The 19,759-nt window shown below is 55.3% G+C and overlaps 1 protein-coding gene across 2 annotated transcripts; it reads left to right on the top strand.

The window, feature by feature from the left end:
- Positions 1–1,400: 1,400 nt before the first annotated feature.
- TRPV2 (transient receptor potential cation channel subfamily V member 2) lies at positions 1,401–19,545 on the top strand. 2 transcript variants are annotated; one of them, XM_045526839.1, is made up of 15 exons: positions 1,680–1,748; positions 3,139–3,427; positions 5,893–6,026; positions 7,124–7,414; positions 7,886–8,184; positions 10,243–10,416; positions 10,870–11,025; positions 11,502–11,597; positions 12,383–12,453; positions 12,970–13,135; positions 15,035–15,101; positions 15,197–15,531; positions 16,532–16,659; positions 17,440–17,519; positions 19,330–19,545. In XM_045526839.1, exons 2-15 carry the CDS (start codon positions 3,231–3,233, stop codon positions 19,422–19,424), a joined length of 2,289 nt encoding a protein of 762 aa, XP_045382795.1. In that variant the 5' UTR covers positions 1,680–1,748; positions 3,139–3,230; the 3' UTR covers positions 19,425–19,545. The 2 variants fall into 2 exon arrangements, with proteins under 2 accessions (XP_045382794.1, XP_045382795.1); XM_045526838.1 differs by lacking the exon at positions 3,139–3,427 and having other exon boundaries at positions 1,401–1,748.
- The last annotated feature ends 214 nt before the right edge of the window (positions 19,546–19,759 follow it).

Below are 19,759 nucleotides of genomic sequence, written 5' to 3'. Positions count from 1 at the left end.
AGTACTCAACAAGTGTTTGTTATTGTTGAAGGTAAAGCCAGACAATTAAATAAATATTAACAATAATCGGTAATGAATTGTGATGGGGGAATTACAAAGTGCTTAGAGAACACATAGTGGGGACCCCAACCTAGTCCAGGGTCTAGGAAAGGCTACCTAGAGGAAGTGATGTTTAAATTGAGAGGTGACGGATGAGTAGAAGTTGGCTAGAGCAAGGTCAGTGTGTGTGTGTGTGTGTGTGTGCTTGTGTGCACATGTGTGTAGTGTCCCTGGCAGGTGGAACAGGCATATGTGGAGACGGAAGTGTGTTCAAAAAGTCTAGCGGATGTAAATGTGTTCAGTGCTGTCCAGTAGAACTCTCTGTGTTGATGGAAAAGTTCTCTATCTGTGCTGTCCAGTATGGTAGCTACTGGACACATGTGACTATTGAGTATTTGAAATGTGGTTAATGAGACTGTAGAACTGAATGTTTATTTGTATTACAATTGATTTAAATGTGAACAGCCACCATGGCTAGCGACTACCGTATTGGACGGCGGAGGTCTAGAGTGTCACATGCACAACAGGGTTGCAAGGAGAGATGAAGGTGGAGCAATGGAGAAGGTCATGGGACTGCGTGGGCTGCAGGATGGAGTTTGCCTTCTATTCCAAGCACCAGGAGAAGCCATGGAGGTGGGGGGAGGGAAGGGGAAGGGTTAAGTCAAGGAATGAGGCAAACCGGTTTTCATTTTCAGAAGATCACTTCAGTTGCTGTAAGGAGAACAGGTTATGAGGGTGGGGGTTACAGGTTAGAGGAGGCTGCAGCTGCCAAGGGGAGAGATGATTTTGGCTTGGACCCAGCAGAAAGAGAGACAAATTTTGGAGGTAGAGCTGGGGCTTGGGGTTTGGAGTGGGGGAGAGGGGGTCCTAGAGCTGGCTCTCCAAGCCCCAAAGTTGAGACCAGAGCAGGGAAGGGCCAGGAGGTCCGATTTTAGCAATGCCTACTGGTCTCCTTGTCCCCACCTGCTGGCTGGTGCTGGAAGCACCTTTAACTAGGGGGACTCTGAAACCATGAGGTCCCTGGGGTCAGGAGGCTGGGGGAAGGTCCTGGGAGGTGGGAAAGTCCCCCCAAAGTGTGGGGTGGGTGGATGAGGCTGCCTTCCCGGGGGCATCTGCTGGGCTGAGCCTCTCCCTTTCCTGGGGGTCATCCACATCAGCTCTCGCCCCATGATGGGTCAATCAGGACCCAGTAAAGAGCCACATGGCTGCTGGAAGACTGTGCTGGTGGGGAAGAGGAGCGGGCAGATGTCAGTGTAGTGGGGCAAGAATCCCCCACCTCGTGCCAACTCCCATCAAAGCCCAGGCCTCAGCACCCAAGGGCTGCCTCTATTGTCCCCATCCCTACCTGGGGCCTCAGTGGCTAGACAGAGTGCGGGTGTCGAGGGCGGGGCGTGTCTCCCCAAGAGCAGGGTGTGGCCACTGGTCCAGATGGTCAGTCTCTGGTGGCCGGGCTGTCCTGACGCATTAAACCCTCACTCCCCACCGTGCCGGCTGGCAGGGCGGGCTGAGGGCAGGCAGCTCAGAGAGACCACAACCCGCTGGCGGGAGCTCAGAGCTTGCAGCCGGGTAGGGAGGTTCCGGGGCTCCTGCGCTGTCAGCGCCCGCCGCCCCTCCCAGCTTCACTTCCTCCCGCAGCCCCTGCCGCTGAGAGGCTCACGGATCCCAGTGGCCCTCAGCTGCCGGCGCCACGCCCTGCCTCCCCCTGCAGGGTAAGTCGGTGGGCAATTCCGGGGTTGTCGGAGGGGGCTGGGTCCCCAAACCTGACAGGGGAGGCTGAACGGGCTCCTTGCTTCTGCAGCCTGGAGTCAGGGTGTGTGTGGGGCTCCACTCCCACTACCTGCACTTCCACACGCCTTCCTGCCCTGCCACGGTGGGTGGGGGTCCCAGGAGGTGGGGTAGGGTCTGGACAGATCTCTGTCGCTGCTGGAGCTTGGGACTGGTGGGCTGGGGGATGGCCAAGGAGGCAGAATGGGCAAGGGTTTGGCTGGGGACACAAGCCAGGCTAAATGCCATGTGGCCGAGTAAAGACCACCCCCACCTCTTGCCCAGTGTGGGTAGAAAGGGTGATGGGTCACAACTGCAAGTTCAGGCAGTGAGGCAGGTCCCACCCTGCCCTGCTTCTAGGGGAAAATGCTCCACACAGGTCCCCGAGGCTGGCTGTGGGCCTGGGCCTGCCCCCAGCAGCCCCCCTCCACTTTCCATGGCTCGTCCTGCTCTTCTCTCTCTCTGCCCCCTTTCCCCTTTTCCCACCCTGCTGTGTCGCTACACATCTCTGACTCATTTTCCTTCTCTCTGCTCTTGCCCACTGCGGGGCAGGGGACTCCCCAACCCTGACTGGGGCCCCACCCCTTGCTATGCTGGAGGCTGTGGTTTCAGTTTTCCCGTGAGGGTGAGATTGTGCTGTCAGCTGAGCTCCCTAGGGCCAGCCTTGGGCCTGAGGTGGGTGGCAGAGAGGGACTAGACAGCCAGCGAGGGGCCTCGCTCACTGCTCTGAAGCCTCTAGAGACCCAGAGGCACAGAGAGGTGGCATTCGATGCCCTCAGAGTTGAGTCAGACTAAGAATATAGACAGGCCCTGAAAGACTCTGAGAGCTGAAGAGGATCATCATGATGGTTTTAGACCTGGCTCTTCCAACAACTAGTGACCTTGGGAAAGTCACTTGCCCTTTCTGAGCCTTAGCTGTCCTGGCAGCAAAAGGAGAGTTTTCATAGACCAGTGGTTTTCCCAACGCTGGAGAGCTGCGTTCTGTGGGGAGGGGTTGAGTGGCCCTCCCCAGCCCCGCAACCTTTATCTGTTGTGAATATTGGCGGCTGGGCAAAAAGTCATGTAGAGATGTTTGTTATCCCCAGAACAGGAGTTGTGACCCCTCAGATATCAGGAAGTCCCAGAGGAAAAGTTGGGGACAGTCATGGCTCTTCCTATGGAACAACATCAAAAAGGCACCCAGTTGGGTCCTTGTTCCTCCTGGTTCTAGGATGTGGGGCTGCCCTCATACCATAGGCCTTCCTCCCTCCCAGCTCACTTCCCGTCCTGTGGGGAGCTCCCGGCCAGGGGTGGATCTCCTTGCACGCACTGCTACATGTCTACCTCCTTCTGCAGGCCCCAGACCAAGGCTGGGAGGAGGAAGGGACCCTTGACATCCCGATCTCCACCAAGGTTCCAGCCCGACCAAGCAGCCTCTTAGCCTGAGGATGACCTCGCCCTCCAGCCCTCCAGCTTTTAGGCTGGAGACGTCCGATGGGGGTCAAGAAGATGGCGCTGAGGACAGAGGAAAGCAGGGCTTTGGGGGTGGGCCACCCCCCATGGAGTCGCCATTTCAGGGCGAGGACCGGAACTTCCCCACTAAGATCAAAGTGAACCTCAACTACCGGCAGGGAGCAGGTGCCAGGTGAGGTAGTGGACAGGGGCGGGGCAGGGAGGCCCCCTCAGCAGCAGCCCAGTACCAGTGCCCCTTCCCCACAGCCTGCCGCATCCTCGGTCTGGCTGACAGCTCCTGCACCTGACAGGCTGACCTCTGCTCTGCTGTGCTCCTTCTGGAACCTTCCCCATTCTTGGCCTTGTGCTCTCTGAGGCCATGTTCTTCTTAGGACACATTCTTCCAGTTCCAAGTACTCAATTGACCCTTGAATCCCCTTTGTTCGTGTCCTGACCCCCACTCCTGCCATGGTCACTATGGGAGATGATGGCAGGATCCACACTCCATCCAGGAAGGGAGTCAAGGATATCTGGAAATGTCCCTGGGGTCCTCGGTTCTGCCCCAAGGCTGCACCTGCCACCCAGGGGATGTGAACTCTGGGGATTGAGGGTGATGAGCTTCTGCTTGGAGTCCTGTGCGCTTTGGTTTTCCTGTGGTCTTTCTACCAGTTCAGACTGTGTGAGCCCACCATCCCTGGGGGTCCTGCTCCCAGTCCTGCTGGGGACTGGGGGCGTGCATCTGGCATTCCCCTAGTGTGAGGGCTGGAGAATCCTCATGGGCCAGGCAAGACTCTGCCAGGGAAGCCCCTTCCTCCCTCCTCATTCTTCAGATATGCCCACCAGCCTTGGCTTCCCAGGCTGGAGCCCCCAAACTGTGTGTGCTGGATGACCGTGGCCAAGAGCAGCACCAGGGCAGGAGAAGATGTGTGCAGAGCTTCTGGGAGCTGTGCAGCCTGCCCAGCAGAGCAGAACAGGCCCCTTGATGCCCTTCCGAGCCTCGCTCTGTGCCTTCATCGGGCTTCCCTACCCCAGGATCATGATGTCACCCAGCAACAGGAAGTGCATTCTCCAAATGGCCACTTCCCCCAGCCGGTCTGCCCACCCGCAGGGCTCCCAAGTCAGCAGCAGAGCCTTCCCTCTTGGTCATGTTGTAGTCATGTGGCCTGCTGGGTGGATGATGGCACGCCTGGCCAGGGCGAGGTGGACACACAGCCTCCTGGTGTTGCATGGAGGAGGCAGGGCTGGCTGTAATCACAGTCACAGCTGAAAGGCTTAAAACATGACTGATCCCCACAATCACCTTGTGCACCAGAGAGTCACCAACCCCTACTTGATTGGCGCATTCTACAGAAGATGTTAAGCTGGAACCTGAGGTCCTCAAAGCATCAAATAGCACCCCTTTTGTTTGTCCCTTCATAGCTGCTGGTAGTAGTGCCAGGAGCCCCGGAGGCGAGCCGGCCCCTGTGAGTAGTGAGGCAGCCCAGGGAGGCGTGCCTGAGGCCCTCCCCATTTCCCCGTCACTAGACAATGCCAGATTGTGATGAGCTACCAGACCACTTTTGGGGTCTGTGGGAGAGATTCCCCATAAGTGTGGCTTCTCAGTAAAACACTGGACAGCGGCTGATATGTTTCAGTGTTGGGCCCACGTGACACTCTGACTGTCTCTGGGAAATCTTTTGCTGCCCAGCTTAGAATCTCTCTGGGGGGTCTAGAGTTAGACAGCCCCCATGAAATCCCAGTTCTGCACTGTGTGACTTTGGGCAAGCTATGCTGCCTCCTTGTTTGTTTAATGGAGAAGAGAGTGGTTCCTGGCCTGTAGGACTGATGTGAGGACTAAGGTACAGAATATTCTGTAGTTGATAAGCAGTTTCTGGAAGGAGGAGGGAGCTTTTCTTCATTCTTTATTTATATTTGTTTTTACTTTTTTTAGAGTCTCACTCTGTGGCCCCAGCTAGAGTGCCATGGCATCATCATAGCTCACAGCAACCTCAAACTCCTGGGCTCAAGCAATCCTCCTGCCTCAGCCTCCCGAGTAGCTGGGACTACAGGCACATGCCACCACACCCAGCTAATTTTTCTATTTTTAGTAGAGATGGGTCTTGTTATTGCTCAGGCTGGTTTCAAACTCCTGAGCTCAAGCGATCCTCCCGACTTGGCTTCCCAGAGTACGAGGGTTACAGGCATGAGCCACTGTGCCTGGCTCTTCATTCTTTCTTCAAGGCCAATGGTGCATATAGCCACTGTCAGTCTGCAGGGACCCCCTGCAGTCCTGTCCAGACCCACACCCAAGCTCAAGAGCCACCATGAGTTGCGTGTCCTGAAATAGACCCTATGGGGTAACGAGTCTGTTGAGAGGTAACGCATCATGGCACCGGGCAAATGATGAGCACCTGATGCTGAAAACTATCTGTGATGACTGGAGTCCCAGGGATGCAGCAGATTAGCACCTGGACGTGGCCCTCCTCCTCCTCCTGGGGCTCTGAGCACTTGGGGTCTCCTTGTCTGCCATAGGAGAGCAGAGGCCCTCAGAAGGGTGTCCATGGGGCTCCTGGACCTGAGAGGTGTCCAGTGTTTATAGGACTCTCTGAAAGGGCTCCTTGGGATGGGAGGGAACCATGGCCCTTCTCCTGCATGAGTCACAAACCACATACCCCACAGCCAGCCAGACTCAAACCGCTTTGACCGTGACCGGCTCTTCAGTGTGGTCTCCCGGGGTGTCCCCGAGGATCTGGATGGACTACAGGAGTACCTGCGCCGGACCAGCAAGTACCTCACCGACTCAGAGTACACAGGTAGACCCTGGCCTGCAGGACCAGGCCCATGGTGCCCTACGGGCTGGTAGTTGGGCTGGCTGGGTGGGCCTGGACCCTGGTTAGGAGCTGAGGGGCCACCCCCTGACCACCTCTGACTTCCACCCACTCCACTGGGCTCCCAGCTTTCTCTGCCACCCCCAAACCACTGTAGTGACTGAAAGGATACTCAAACATTCTTTTTTATTTTTTTGTAACAGTGTTGTTGAGATATAATATATAATACATGTACCATACACTTGACCCATCTCAGAGCACTCTTTGCCCAAAATCTAAATATCGTTATTGTTTGAGCTGATTAGAAAAATAACATGTGCACTCTGCCAACAGTAGGAAAGGTATAAAGCCTAGGGCAAAAACAGTCTGTCATCCTGGGCCCCTGTTAATGGTTTAGGATGAGTCTTTTTCACACTTTCTTGATGCCTTAGGAATATATTTACATTCATGGGGCCTTGACATGTGCTAATTTTCAATGTGCCTCTCCCCCAGGTAATATCTTGTAGCACATTCCATTCAGTACATATGGAACTCAGTCACTTTAACAACTGCAGAGCGAGTTTTCCACTGTGTAGACTTACCATAACTTAGTTAACAGATTCCTTATTGATGCCCATAAGGTAGTCTGTAGTTTTTGGCCTCAACTAGCTGTGTGCCAGGCCCTCTTTGTGCTAAACATTTTGTCTATATTATTCCATTTAATCCTGGAATATTTCCATTTTACAGTGAGGGAAACTGAGGCTAAGAGAGGCCAAGTGACTTGCCAGAGGAGATGGAGCCATTAAATAGTGGAGCCACTTACAAATACTGTTTGGAATGTTCTTGGAACATTGCATGGATGATGAATTATGTCTTAGTTTCTAGGGCAGAAATTGTAGTCATACCTGTTGGTATTTTCTTACTTGTTGCCTGGAGCCTTAATACCCTGTAACATGTTTGTGCTCCCACCAGTAGTGAGTATTCATCTTTTTTTATCCTCCCAAGGGGTACTTTGGAGCCTGGCCTGCTGTACACGCTGGCAGGCAGCCCAGCTGCTCCAGGTCTGAGCACCACCGTGCCCTTCCCCTCCCTCTTTCCCACAGAGGGCTCCACAGGGAAGACGTGCCTGATGAAGGCCGTGCTGAATCTTCAGGATGGGGTCAACGCCTGCATCCCGCGGCTGCTGCAGATCGACCGGGACTCAGGCAATCCGCGGCCCCTGGTCAATGCCCAGTGTACAGATGAGTACTACCGAGGCCACAGTGCCTTGCACATTGCCATTGAGAAGAGGAGCCTGCAGTGTGTGATGCTCCTGGTGGAGAACGGAGCTGATGTGCATGCCCGGGCCTGTGGCCACTTCTTCCAGAAGAGTAAAGGGACTTGCTTCTATTTCGGTAAGCGAGGCTTTCTTGGATAAATTGAGGCACAGGGGGGTAAGGCCTTGTCCAAGGCCATATGGTTAGTGTGTGGCAGAGTTGGCCCTTAAACCCAAGTCTGTCTGACCCTGATGCCCTGCTTCTAAACACTGTGCTGCTGCAAAAGCAATTTGTCTTAAGAGATGTTTTATCATTGTCTGGACAAGGAGGCTCAGCATGCATCCCAGCCCAGACCCAGAGAGGGGAGTGGGCTGCCGGAACTGGCCTGTGGCAACCAGGCAGAGTCAGAACAAAGCGGCAGCACATGCCTAATGACAGCAAGAAGCAGGGGAGATGGGGACCTGGTTGGCTGGCCCCTGTTCTGCTCCCTTAGATGGTAAAGAAGCCTGACCCATTTTGAGGAGGCCTGGCCTTCTGTCCAAGGAGCATGAGGAGTAGTCAGGTGGAGTCTGGGAGGCCCGAGGCCCAAGCTGCCTTCTCGGCCCACAGGCGAGCTGCCCCTCTCTCTGGCCGTGTGCACCAAGCAGTGGGATGTGGTGAGCTACCTCCTGGAGAACCCGCACCAGCGCGCCAGCCTGCAGGCCACCGACTCCCTGGGCAACACGGCCCTGCACGCCCTGGTGATGATTGCAGACAACTCACCTGAGAACAGTGCACTGGTGATCCCCATGTATGACAGGCTCCTCCAAGCTGGGGCCCGCCTCTGCTCCCAAGTGCAGCTCGAGGACATCCCCAACCTGGAGGGCCTCACACCCCTGAAGCTGGCTGCCAAGGAGGGCAAAATCGAGGTGAGCAGCTGTCTCTTCCCTCCTCTTTCCCCGCTTTCTAGGAAGCAGCAGGACTCACCCTGAAATTTCTGGGGCAGTGGTCAAGAGTCTTGGGTATTCCATTTTGCCATGGAACACTCCTATTAGTTACATTTTCAGTATGCACCTCTAATGCATGTGTGTTAATAAATTATATATAGACTACTGAATTAATATATTGCATTACATTATGAAACACAGGGAATTTTTTAAGTCATTAAGGTTTCTTTATTAGGAGACAGTTTTTTTATATCCCTTACCTATTTGGCTATTAGATTTTCTGCATATTGTTTGGTAACTATTTATAATGAACTTAGTATTTTCTCTACTATTATCCTTTTATCCTTGCAAATTTTTCTCCCAGTTCATTGTTTGTTTTTTGAATTTTGTTGTATCTTTTCACCATACAGAATTTAAAAATGTTTATGGGCCGGGTGCGGTGGCTCACGCCTGTAATCCTAGCACTCTGGGAGGCTGAGGCGGGTGGATCACTCGAAGTCAGGAGTTCGAGACCAGCCTGAGCAAGAGTGAGACCCCCGTCTCTACTAAAAATAGAAAGAAATTATCTGGCCAACTAAAAATATATATAAAAAATTAGCCGGGCATGATGGCGCATGCCTGTAGTCCCAGCTACTTGGGAGGCTGAGGCAGTAGGATCAGCTTAAGCCCAGGAGTCTGAGGTTGCTGTGAGCTAGGCTGACGCCACAGCACTCACTCTAGCCCGGGCAACAGAGCGAGACTCTGTCTCAAAAAAAAAAAAAAAAAAAATGTTTATGTATACAAGTGTAATTATCTTTTCCTTTAAGGTTCCTTGGTTGGCTTTTTTTTTTTTGGAGACAGGGTCTCACTCTGTCACCCAGGCTAGAGTGCAGTGGTGTCGTCATAGCTCACAGCAGCTTCAAATTCCTGGGCTCAAGCAATCTTCCCCCTCAGACTCCCCAGTAGCTGAGATTACAGGCATGAGCTACCACGCCTGGCTAATATTTCTATTTTTTTGTAGAGATGGGGTCTCTGTCTTGCTCAGGCTGGTCTTGAGCTCCTGGCCTCAAGCAATCCTCCACCTTGGATTCCCAAAGTGCTGGTGTTACAGGCGTGAGCCACCATACCCAGCAGGTTCCTTGATTTTCCTATTGCTTAATTCCTGCCATAAGATTATGTATCTAGCATATATATAATATATGATATGTATTATGATCATTATGTGTAATATATAATCTCCATGTCCATATTTTCTTCCCAACTTTTGCATTTTCATTTTTATTGCCTAAAACTTTGATTTAGTGGGAAGTTATTTTCGCAGGAAGAGTGAGCATGGTGCAGCTCCACTTTTTCCAAGTTGCTTACCAGTTGTCTGTTCCCTGTGATCAGGGCGGCTTCATGGGCGTATAACCTGTGCAGTTACATAGGGCCAATGCTTAGAAAGCAGGGATTTTTTTTAAAAAGCTATGATAAAAATAAACATAAACATAAATAGAAGTTTTAATCCTTTTTTCCTGCCCTCCAAGTTTCCTGGGGGGCCTCCTGGGGTGTGTGAACCTCACTTCGTTGTCTAGGGGCACTGCTGTGTGGCCTGTGGAACCCACCCCCATCTATACCTTTTCCCCCTATGCCTCATTTGTGAAATCAGATTTGCTTCTTAACCTATTTGGGTTAGGGACCCCTTTCTAGCCTGTTGAAAGCTCTGCACTCTGACCACAGAAGTGCACACACACGTATAGGTGGTAGCCTCTGACCTTAAGCAGCCTTAAGGACGCCCGGGCTGGGGGTCTCTCTGCCACCTGAGGAGTCGAGGAAAGAGGGTCATGGGGTGGGAGTGGGGAAGGAAGAGCCAGGCCGGGGCATGTGCGGTGGGTGGGCATGAGAGTCTGCCCTGTGGCTGGGCACGTGTGGCTATGCGTAAGGACCCTTGTGTACGGGGCCGTGTGCACGTCTGCTCCAGCTCTGCAGACAGTGGGCAACTGCGGGGAGCTGGGTGTCCACCTTGCCCAGCATCAGAGCAGGAGGGGGCCCAGCAGGCAAGCTCACAAGGCCGCCCTGCAGATTTTCAGGCACATCCTGCAGCGAGAGTTCTCAGGACCATGCCAGCCTCTTTCCCGAAAGTTCACCGAGTGGTGCTACGGGCCTGTCCGGGTGTCCCTGTACGACCTGGCCTCTGTGGACAGCTGTGAGGAGAACTCAGTGCTGGAGATCATTGCCTTTCATTGCAGGACCCCGGTGAGCCGTGGGGGTGTGATTGTGCTTGGAGGGCTTGGTAGAGCCTTCCAGCAAGGTCCACAAATCAGGGCTGCCTGCTGGAACCACACCTGCCCCATTCCTGTGCCAGCAGGGCTGTGGCTGCATGTCCCAGCGGTTGTGGCCCTGACCCCGGCTGACGGGCCTACACTCAGTCTACACTCCAGGGCCACCCAACGTGGAGCTCACTCCAGGGGCCCCGTGGCAACCACTGAGAGTCTCTCTGCTGACCAGCACCTCCTCTGTAGGGCGAGGCCCTCGGTCACTCTGTGGCAGTGCGGGCTGGGCTGGGGTCATTAGGGGGTCCTGGGGGTGTGGGAGCCCCTGCCATCCTCTCCCCTCCATTTCCCTTGGCCCTTGCATTGAGCCTAACATGAAGTGGGTGCCCATCTGTACTTGCTGAATGTACCCACGGCTCTCCCCTTCCCTCCCCAGCACCGACACCGAATGGTAGTCTTGGAGCCCCTGAACAAACTGCTGCAGGCGAAATGGGATCTGCTCATCCCCAGGTTCTTCTTCAACTTCCTGTGTTATCTGATCTACATGCTCATCTTCACAGCTGTTGCCTACCACCAGCCTGCCCTGGAGAAGGCAAGGGCGGGTGCGGGCACGTCCTGGGGGAGGCAGCAGCGCTGGAGGAAGATGGGGCAGGATTACCATCGGCTTCTACAAAGGATAACACTGGGGCTTAGGCTTATTGCCCACAGCAGTAATAATGGCAGATACTCACTGAGTGCTCCCGGTATGTGAGACGGTATCCTAAGTGATTGACATGTGTCAATTCATGCTCACAACAACCCTCTGAGATGATGAATTATCACCATCCCCAGGTGAGGAAAGGAAGGCACAGAGAGGTTAAGTATCTTATCCAAGGTCACACAGGCTGTAAGAGGTGGAGACAGGGTCTGAACCCAGGCAGTCTGGCTCCAGACGCCACGCTCGCTCATGACTATACAATGTGCCTCTCAGGAGACTAGAATCCGGCGTCCTTCCCTGGAGCCCGCATTGCCTCTGGCTTTGGCTCTGGGAGGGTGAGCTGTTGGGTCTTATCCGACTGTCTTCAACAGGCCTTTCTCCCCCTGAAGCCCACGGCAGGAAACTCCATGCTGCTGCTCGGCCACATCCTGATCCTGCTAGGGGGGGTCTACCTCCTCCTGGGCCAGGTGAGGGCTCCTTCCCATCTCCCCACCCTGCGTGGCTGGCCGCTGACCGAGGCAGACCTAGAATTCTGCTCCAGGGGGGCTTAGAGCGTGTTAGCCACAATGCCTTTGCTGGCCAGGAAACTGACTCCCATACCCAGTCCCCCCCAGGGTGGCTGGTGAGGCGGCCTGGTACCCTCCCTGCTGTGCTTTGTGGGATACCTGTGGGGTAGCAGATGGCTTCTCTGATTCCTTGGCAGTGTCCCTTGGCTGGGGCTTTCCTCTCCTGGGGAGCATGAAAGGCAGGGGGAGGGGGGACAGGCGGGGCTTCTTCAGGGGAAGTGCTACAAGCCTGCAGGAGACAGGCTGGGCACCCAGACATTAGGGCCTTCTTGGGCAGAACTTGGGTACCAAAGCCAGGTTGGCTGAAGGACAGGGGCTCCCTGTGAGGCCAGAGGCAGGAGGAAAAGGCTCTCTCCTCTCTGTACACCACGTGTGGCCTCTTCTTCTGGATCCGTAGGGACCAGGAGGCCCCTGGCATTGTCTGGGTGTCTGTGGGTGGGTGGCTGCTCTTTTTGGAAAGAGGGTCCAAAGCCATATCAGCTGTCACAAGAATTCACGAGTCCTCCCAAAGCCAAAGCTGCTACTTTAGCCCCTGAGGTGGTCCTGGCCAGGCTCCCACACGGCCAGGCCAGCAGGCAGGGAGCACTTGCTCAGGGGACCGGCCTCAGTTCCTGCGGGGCAGCTGGGCAGCCCTTGTGCCTGGAGAGCAAGTTTCATAGCCCTCTGTCCTCCTCCCTCCTCTGCAGCTGTGGTACTTCTGGCGGCGCCGCCTGTTCATCTGGACCTCCTTCATGGATAGCTACTTTGAAATCCTCTTGTATGTGTGGTCTTGCCCCTCCTCCCCTCACTGTCTCTGAGGCCTGGGAGAGGCGGGTGTGGCAGAGGGCACCAGGCTGGCTTTAGCGGAGTTCCAGGGAGTCAATAGCTGCATGCAGGGCAGACCCAGGAGCCCAGGCTGCCGTCCAGCCCAGAGCCCTCTGTGCTCCTGTCCTTGTAGAGCATGACTATGACAGTGACATTTACTGAGCCCTTGCTACACACCTGTGGAGCCTGGACTCTTTCCATGTAGTATCTCAAACCCCGAAAACACTCTATGAGTCAGGTGTGATTACTATTATGCCCATTTTATAGGGGAGGCAACTGAGGCCCACAGAGGTTAAATAACTTGCCCAAGAGGGAGGTCAGGCCCTGATTGGGTCCAGTCCCAGACAGACAGAGGACACCTCAAGCCTCCAGACTGTGGGAGAGGCAGTGGTGGCCAGCACTGGCCAGGGGGGCTGGGGGGATATTGTCAAGTGGTCTGGAATCCGACCCAGACCTTGCCCCCACACAGCCTGGTCCAGGCCCTGCTCACAGTGCTGTCCCAGGTGCTGTGTTTCCTGGCCATCGAGTGGTACCTGCCCCTGCTTGTGTCCTCGCTGGTGCTGGGCTGGCTGAACCTGCTTTACTATACCCGTGGCTTCCAACACACAGGCATCTACAGCGTCATGATCCAGAAGGTGAGAGAAGGGGGTGCCCCTGGGGAACTCCTTCTGGCCTCAGCAGGCAGGAGCCTTCCTCCACAGCTAACCTGGGCAGAGGGGAGCATGCACCTGCGTGTCACCACCCAGACACTCGCTGGACGTAAGCTTGAGTATGGGCATGTACACACCTGCTCCCAGAGCTCTGCATGTGCATATGTGTGTTTGCAGGTGTCCACATGGCAGCACGTGCATCTTTCTATGCTGGAGCAGAGAGTATGCACATAAGCTCACGTGTATCTGTGCCTTGGGATGTGTGGGCAGACGCATGTGTCTGCATTCATTCATTTATTCAACAAATGTTGAGGGTGTGGCTGCTGTGGGCCTGCCCTGTTCTAAGTGGTGGGAATACAGCAGTGAGCAAAACAGACAAGTCCCCACTCTCTCGAAGTGATGTCCAGTGGGGGAAATGCAAACCCTAGGAAGACAAGTAAGAACACACAGCCTGCTCAGTTCCATGAAGGAAGCACACGGACAGTGTGATGGAGAATAAACGGGGTGGAGCATGCTGAGGTGGGATGGTCTGGGCAGGCCTCTCTGAAGAGGTGGCATTGAAGTTAACACCTAAAAGAATGGTTCAACCACCCCAGGGTCAAGGAAGAAGCATTCTCAGCAAACGGAACAAACAGCAAAGGGAGCACGCTCGGGGTGCCCCGGAGTGAGGGAGAGTGCAGGGGAGGAAGGAGGAAGGGAGGGACGGGGGCTTTGCTCATGGGGAGATGTTTGGAGGCTCCCAGAGGTTTTCTTTTAAATTGTGGTAAAATATTTAGCCAGGAATGGTGGTGCATGCCTGTAGTCCCAGCTACTGGGGAGGCTGAGGCAGGAGGATGGCTTGAGCCCAGGAGTTTGAGGTTGCAGTGAGCTGTGATGATGCCACGGCACTCTAGCCTGGGTGAAAGAGCAAGACCCTGTCTCAAAAAAAAAAAAAAAAAAAGTAAAATACACCTAACGTAAAATTTACCATTTTAACCATGTGTAAGTGTACAGCTCAGCAGTATTAAGTGTCGCCATCATCCATCCCCAGAACTTTTTCATCATTCCAAAGTGAAACCTGATGCCCATTAAGCACCTCCCCATTCTCTCCTTCCCCCAGCCCCTGGCAACCACCGTTTAACTTTCTCTACAAACCTCACTGCTCTAGGTAGCTCATATAAGTGGAATCATCTAATATTTGTCCTTCTGTGACTGGCTTATTTCACTTAGCATAATGTCCTCAAGGTTCATCCACGTTGTAGCATGTGTCAGACAGAATTTCTTTCCTTTTTAAGGCCAAATAGTATTCCATTGTGTGGATAGATCACATTTTGTGCATCTGCCTATCTGTTGCTTCTACCTTTTGGCTATTGTAAGTAACACTGCTATGAATTAGAGTGTACAAATATTTCCTACAGTCCTCGCTCTCAATTCTTTTTGGAATATATATACACTCAGAAGTGGAGTTGCAGGATCATATGGTAAATCTATGTTTGATTTTTTTTTACCCTGGAGGGTTTTTTTTTTTTTTTCTGGGACAGGAGTCTTGCTGTGTTGCCCAAGCTGGAGCACAGTGGCTATTCACAGGCATGATCATTGGACACTATAATGTTGAACTCCTGGGCTCAAGGGATCCTCTTGCCTCAGCCTCCTGACTAGCTGCAACTATAGGCGCACACCACTGTGCCCGGCTCCTGTAGGGTTTAAAGCAGGAAAATGATGTGATCTGAGATTTTAAAAGACCCCTCTGTTCAGTGTGGCTCCACAGGGCCTGTGTGTGCACACATGTGTGTATATATGTGTGTGTATGGTGAACATGGGAACCACACTTGGGCGGAGGCAGGGGTCTGGTATTGTGCTGGGTGGTCCAGCCACCCACACACCTCCTGGGCACATGTGTTCCAGGTCATCCTGCGGGACCTGCTCCGCTTCCTTCTGGTCTACTTGATCTTCCTTTTTGGCTTCGCTGTAGGTAAAGGCCCTCTCCTGTCCCTGCCCGCCCTGTGCACCCTTAGAGCTGCCTGCTGGTCTCTCTGGGCTGAGGACCCCTCTCCCACTACCCCACAGCCCTGGTAAGCCTGAGCCGGGAGGCCTGGGTCCCTGGAGCCCCTGCAGGCCCCAATACCACGGTGGCGCAGCCTGTGGCTGGACAGGAGGATGAGGAGGGCAGTGGGACCCCGTACCGGGGCATCCTGGACGCCTCCTTGGAGCTCTTCAAATTCACCATCGGCATGGGCGAGCTGGCCTTCCAGGAGCAGCTGCGCTTCCGCGGGGTGGTGCTGCTGCTGCTGCTGGCCTACGTGCTGCTCACCTACGTGCTGCTGCTGAACATGCTCATCGCCCTCATGAGCGAGACCGTCAACAGCGTCGCCACCGACAGCTGGAGCATCTGGAAGCTGCAGGTATGGCCAGGGAGGATCCCAGCCCCTGCCCCACCCCCACCCCAGGTGCTGGGCCCGTGAGGAGTGCTCAGGACCTGGGGGAGCTGGGCCCTGAGCGGGGAGCCCTGTTGTCTGCGTCTCCCCTGCTCGGCAGGCTTGTGGCAAGGCTGAGAAGCTCCTAGGTGTGAAGCGCTCAGGACGTAGAGGTACTCGGTGTGCTGCTACAGCTACTGTAGCACCGCCATTGCTGTTATCAAGTATTTCCTGGTACAGCTGGGCACAGCTCTGGGTGCTACACACAGAGCAGAGACCAAGACAAAGGCCCTGCCTCATGGGGCTCTCACTCTGTGTCCACTGTATATAGAATGGGGTAGGTTTGGTGGGGCAGGTGGTCAGGATGTGAAGTCCTGGGCTGACCCTGCCTGGGGTCTTAGGGGGCAGAGTCCCCTGCAGCTGACGTCTCATAGGACACCCACCTCCGGGGAAGCAATAGCTGCTTCCTGATGGGAGAAGAGTTGGGGTGGGTCTTGGGCAGTTAGTATAGGGTGAGCCTTGCCCGGGAGGTTGCACTCTGCTGTGCATCCATTGTTGACCTTGGGGAAGCCCCTCATGTTCTCTGAGCCTTGGTGCCCTCCCCCGCAAAGTTTTGTGCCCCACCTGACTCGCTTGTGTGCCGGGGGCAGCACACGTGTGGGGCAGGGCAAATGGTGCCTGGCGGTGTGGGATCCTGGAGCCCAGAATGATATAAGAGCAGGTAGTCATCGAGTACTTGTAACATGCTCACTTCCCGGCAACCACGGGAGGTATGTTACCTTCAGTCTACAAGTGGGGAAACTGAGATTCAGAGAGGGTAAGGAGCTGACACCACACAGGTTTCAAACCCTGGAGCCAGATTTGAATCCACATGCTTAGCCAACTGTGGGTTATACTGTGAAGTGCTGTCACGCTCCTCTTGCCCTTTGCACCTCTTCCTCCAGGCAGGGTCTCAGGCTGCTCTGTCTGATGCATCCTTTATCCCCAGAAAGCCATTGCTGTCCTGGAGATGGAGAACGGCTACTGGTGGTGCAGGAGGAAGAAGCAGCGGGCGGGCGTGATGCTGACTGTGGGCACCCGGCCAGATGGCAGCCCCGATGAGCGCTGGTGCTTCAGGTGAGTGAGCGAGCAGGGCAGGGCGGCCTGGGGGCCTCGCTGACCAGCAATCCCTGCATGTAGGCTAGCCTGACTCTCCTGAAAGCCAGGGGACAGTTGCTGGAAGCCAGGTCTGGTGGGAAGGGCAGGGCAGAGGAGCAGCTGGTGACTGTGCCCAGGCAGGCGAGGTCAGGGATGCACAGCTGCCACTGTCTGTCTGGCCATCTGCCTGTCCCAGTGACCTAAACTGAAGGTCCCTTCCTGGTGATCCCTGACCCCTCCTCTGCCCTGAAATGTGGCACAGTGAGGAGGCCAAGAAGCCAGAGGGACCCTTGGGTTCCCGGTGTACTAGTCCTGCCCTGGCTGCTCTGCTCCCAGACCCCACTTCTCCCAGCCTGATCTCCCAGCTACGGCCCCTTCTGTGAAGAGCCAGGCCTCCTGTGTCCAGGGAAGGCTGGGGCACTGGGAGAGGGAATCTGGTGACAACTGCACAGCCAGAAACAGACACAATGAGTAGGGAACAGGGAGACGGGGAGTCGTAGCCTTGTGGAGCAGCCCTAAAAGAGCCCCCGAACCTGTGAGCACAAAGACACACCTGAGCTGAATTCCTCTCCTCTGGCTGCTCTGGGCACCCTGGGCTGTGGGACAGATGCTCTTTCCTCCACTTGGGTACTTGGCCCAGCTGCAGCAATCTGGTGGCCCAGTGTCCTGCAGAGAAAGCATGTCCTCTCGGCCGTCCCAGGGCAAAGCAGGCTGGACTGCTGGCTTCCCAGGGCCTCAGAGCCACTGTGTTGCCCTCAGGGTGGAGGAGGTGAACTGGGCTGCGTGGGAGCAGACGCTGCCTACACTGTGTGAGGAGCCGTCGGGAGCAGGTGTCCCTGGTGAGTAGCCGTGGTAGCTGGAGCCCCTGCCCTGTGTGTGCACGCGTGTGTGTGTGTGTGTCTGCTTGGCCACACAGCCTTGCTGAGTCTGGGGCAGGGCCCAGGGGCCTCCTCCGTGGCCACTTTGCAGCTCCCCTCCATGCCAGCTCCTCTCACAGGGGCTGCCCCCTCAGCACGGCACTTCCTTCTGTCCTTTCCAGCCCCATGCCTTTGGAGGCCAGCTTTCAGGCAGTTACCTGGGAAACACTCTGAGGCCATTAGTGCTCTCTGCTGCCCTTGTTCCCACCTGTCCCCTCCTCCTGTCCAGCTTGCAGTCACTTGCACTGGGTGCCTGTTCCAGTGGCTGTTGCAGGCCTGCCTGGGGGCTGGGCTGAGCCTAGGGCCCTGGGAGGGCACAAGTTAGCAAGGGCTCCTGCCCAGCTCACGGCACAGGCAGTATCTCCCTGGGCCTAGAAGCACTGCCCTGTCTGCAGGCCGACCTCACTGACCCTGGGCTTCCCCCCAGCCCCTTCACACCCCAGGGGAAGCCACTTCCCAGGCCCTCCCCACCTCTCAGGGCCTGTATCCTCGTCCTCTCTGTTCTACTGTAGTGACAGCCTCTCCTGTCCCCACCCTGCTGCCTCCACCAGGACAGATGCCTTCCTTCCACCCTCAGAGGTCTGTCATGAGAATCAACTCTCCTCACAGCTACCCTTTGTTTCCAGAACCTTCAGTAGCTCCCACCTCATCTTCCATTGGTTCTCCTCCTCCCCTTTCTCCTTCTCTTTCCCAGCAAGTGTCACCTGCTTGTGCCTGTGCCCCCCAACCCCCACCAGCCTCCTGAGTCACCTGTGATCCCTGATGTGTGGGGGCTCCTCTGACCTCTTCTTCCCCAGAGCCTGCTGGTTTCCCAAGCTCCTGGGCTGACTGTGGCCCTCACATAACAGCAGGTTTCCTTCCTACCCTCTCTGTGTGTCTCCCTCCCTTCACAGCCAGAACTTTGAAAGTCACCTCGCACCAAGCATTCCACACCCCCATCCCACATGCCAGGTCACATGTCTGTAACCCCACCCCCTCCTCACCCAGGTGGGAGGCCTTGAGGGTCTCTGTGCATCCCTCCAAGACCGGCTCTCCCACCTGGAGCTGAGTGTCCTTGCCCTCTCCGGTCGCCACGCATTCCTCTGCCCCACCCCTCACTTCTGCTTCTGCACCACGGCAGGGTGGCCCAGCCTGCGCAGGCACCTTCAAACAAGTCCTTCTGCTCCAGGCTTATCACACTCCAACCCTGCTAATGTGGACAAAAACCACACACAACTCACACTGCACAATGCCTCCCACTGCCTGGAAGGCCACACTCCTCAGCGTGGAGGGCAGGGCCCAAAGCTGTCATCCAACCTAGTTCTCACACCTCCGCCCACATGCCAGCTGGCCAGTCTGTCTGCAGTGCTTCTTGTCCTTTGCTTTCCTTGGTTCTTATCTCTGTTGGAAGTGCCCTACATCCCCTCTGGGTGTCCAAATGTACCAGCTCCCCTGCAGGATGGGTCCTCTCTCTCTTCTGAGCCCCCTGAGCACCTAACTCACTTCCTTCCAGCATGTCTCAGGTATTCAGGTCTCTGACATACAGGCCTGTCACCTCTGAGGACTTTAAGCTTCTGGGGGGAGACTCCTGATTGGCACATGGCAGGGGTTCCGGACTGCGGGGCTCCAGGATCACCGGCTGTCCACAGGAGATGATCTGCTTTCATGACTGTGGCTGCTTCTGTTTCCCCAGCACCTGCCTTCTGGGGACACACTCAAGGGTCAGGTCACAGTGCTCCCCATTTGTTTACAGGTGTGATGAGGGACCTCACTTTGGCCTCCCGACCTGGGCAGGCTGGTGCCTTGGAGGAAGACCACGTGCCCCTCCAGCCTCTCCAGTCTCACTGATGGCCTAGACGCAGCAGGACGCCAGCAAGACCGAGCAGGGATTCTTCTAGTCACACCTGCAGACTCTGGGGGCCCAGTGAATTTTGGTGTCAAATATAAATATTTTTTTCACAACTAACTCTTCTGGAAACATTACTTGAGCAAAGTTGCTGGGCCACTTGGGCTGGAAACGTCTGCATGTCTCTGTGCACACATCTGTGTCTGGGGCTAGGATTCTCCTGTCTTTGCCTGGGCACAGAGAGCCTCAGCTGCTGCCCAAGTCCTGGGACTGTCCTCTTCCTGGGTACAGGCAGCTGGCTGAGGTGCTGTGCCCACTGTGATGGCAGACGTGGTGG

This window comes from Lemur catta, chromosome 15 (assembly GCF_020740605.2).
Source record: "Lemur catta isolate mLemCat1 chromosome 15, mLemCat1.pri, whole genome shotgun sequence".
NCBI lineage: Eukaryota > Metazoa > Chordata > Mammalia > Primates > Lemuridae > Lemur > Lemur catta.
The sequence above is the reverse complement of the archived record's forward strand: the minus strand, read 5'-3'. Positions and strand labels throughout refer to the sequence as shown.

Coding starts and splice junctions, on each gene's coding strand:
- TRPV2 (XM_045526838.1), top strand. CDS start 1,468: ATGGTCAGTCTCTGGTGGCCGGGCTGTCCTGACGCATTAAACCCTCAC. Junction 13,136..15,034: donor ACAGCGTCATGATCCAGAAG/GTGAGAGAAGGG, acceptor CATGTGTTCCAG/GTCATCCTGCGGGACCTGCT. Junction 16,660..17,439: donor GATGAGCGCTGGTGCTTCAG/GTGAGTGAGCGA, acceptor TGTTGCCCTCAG/GGTGGAGGAGGTGAACTGGG.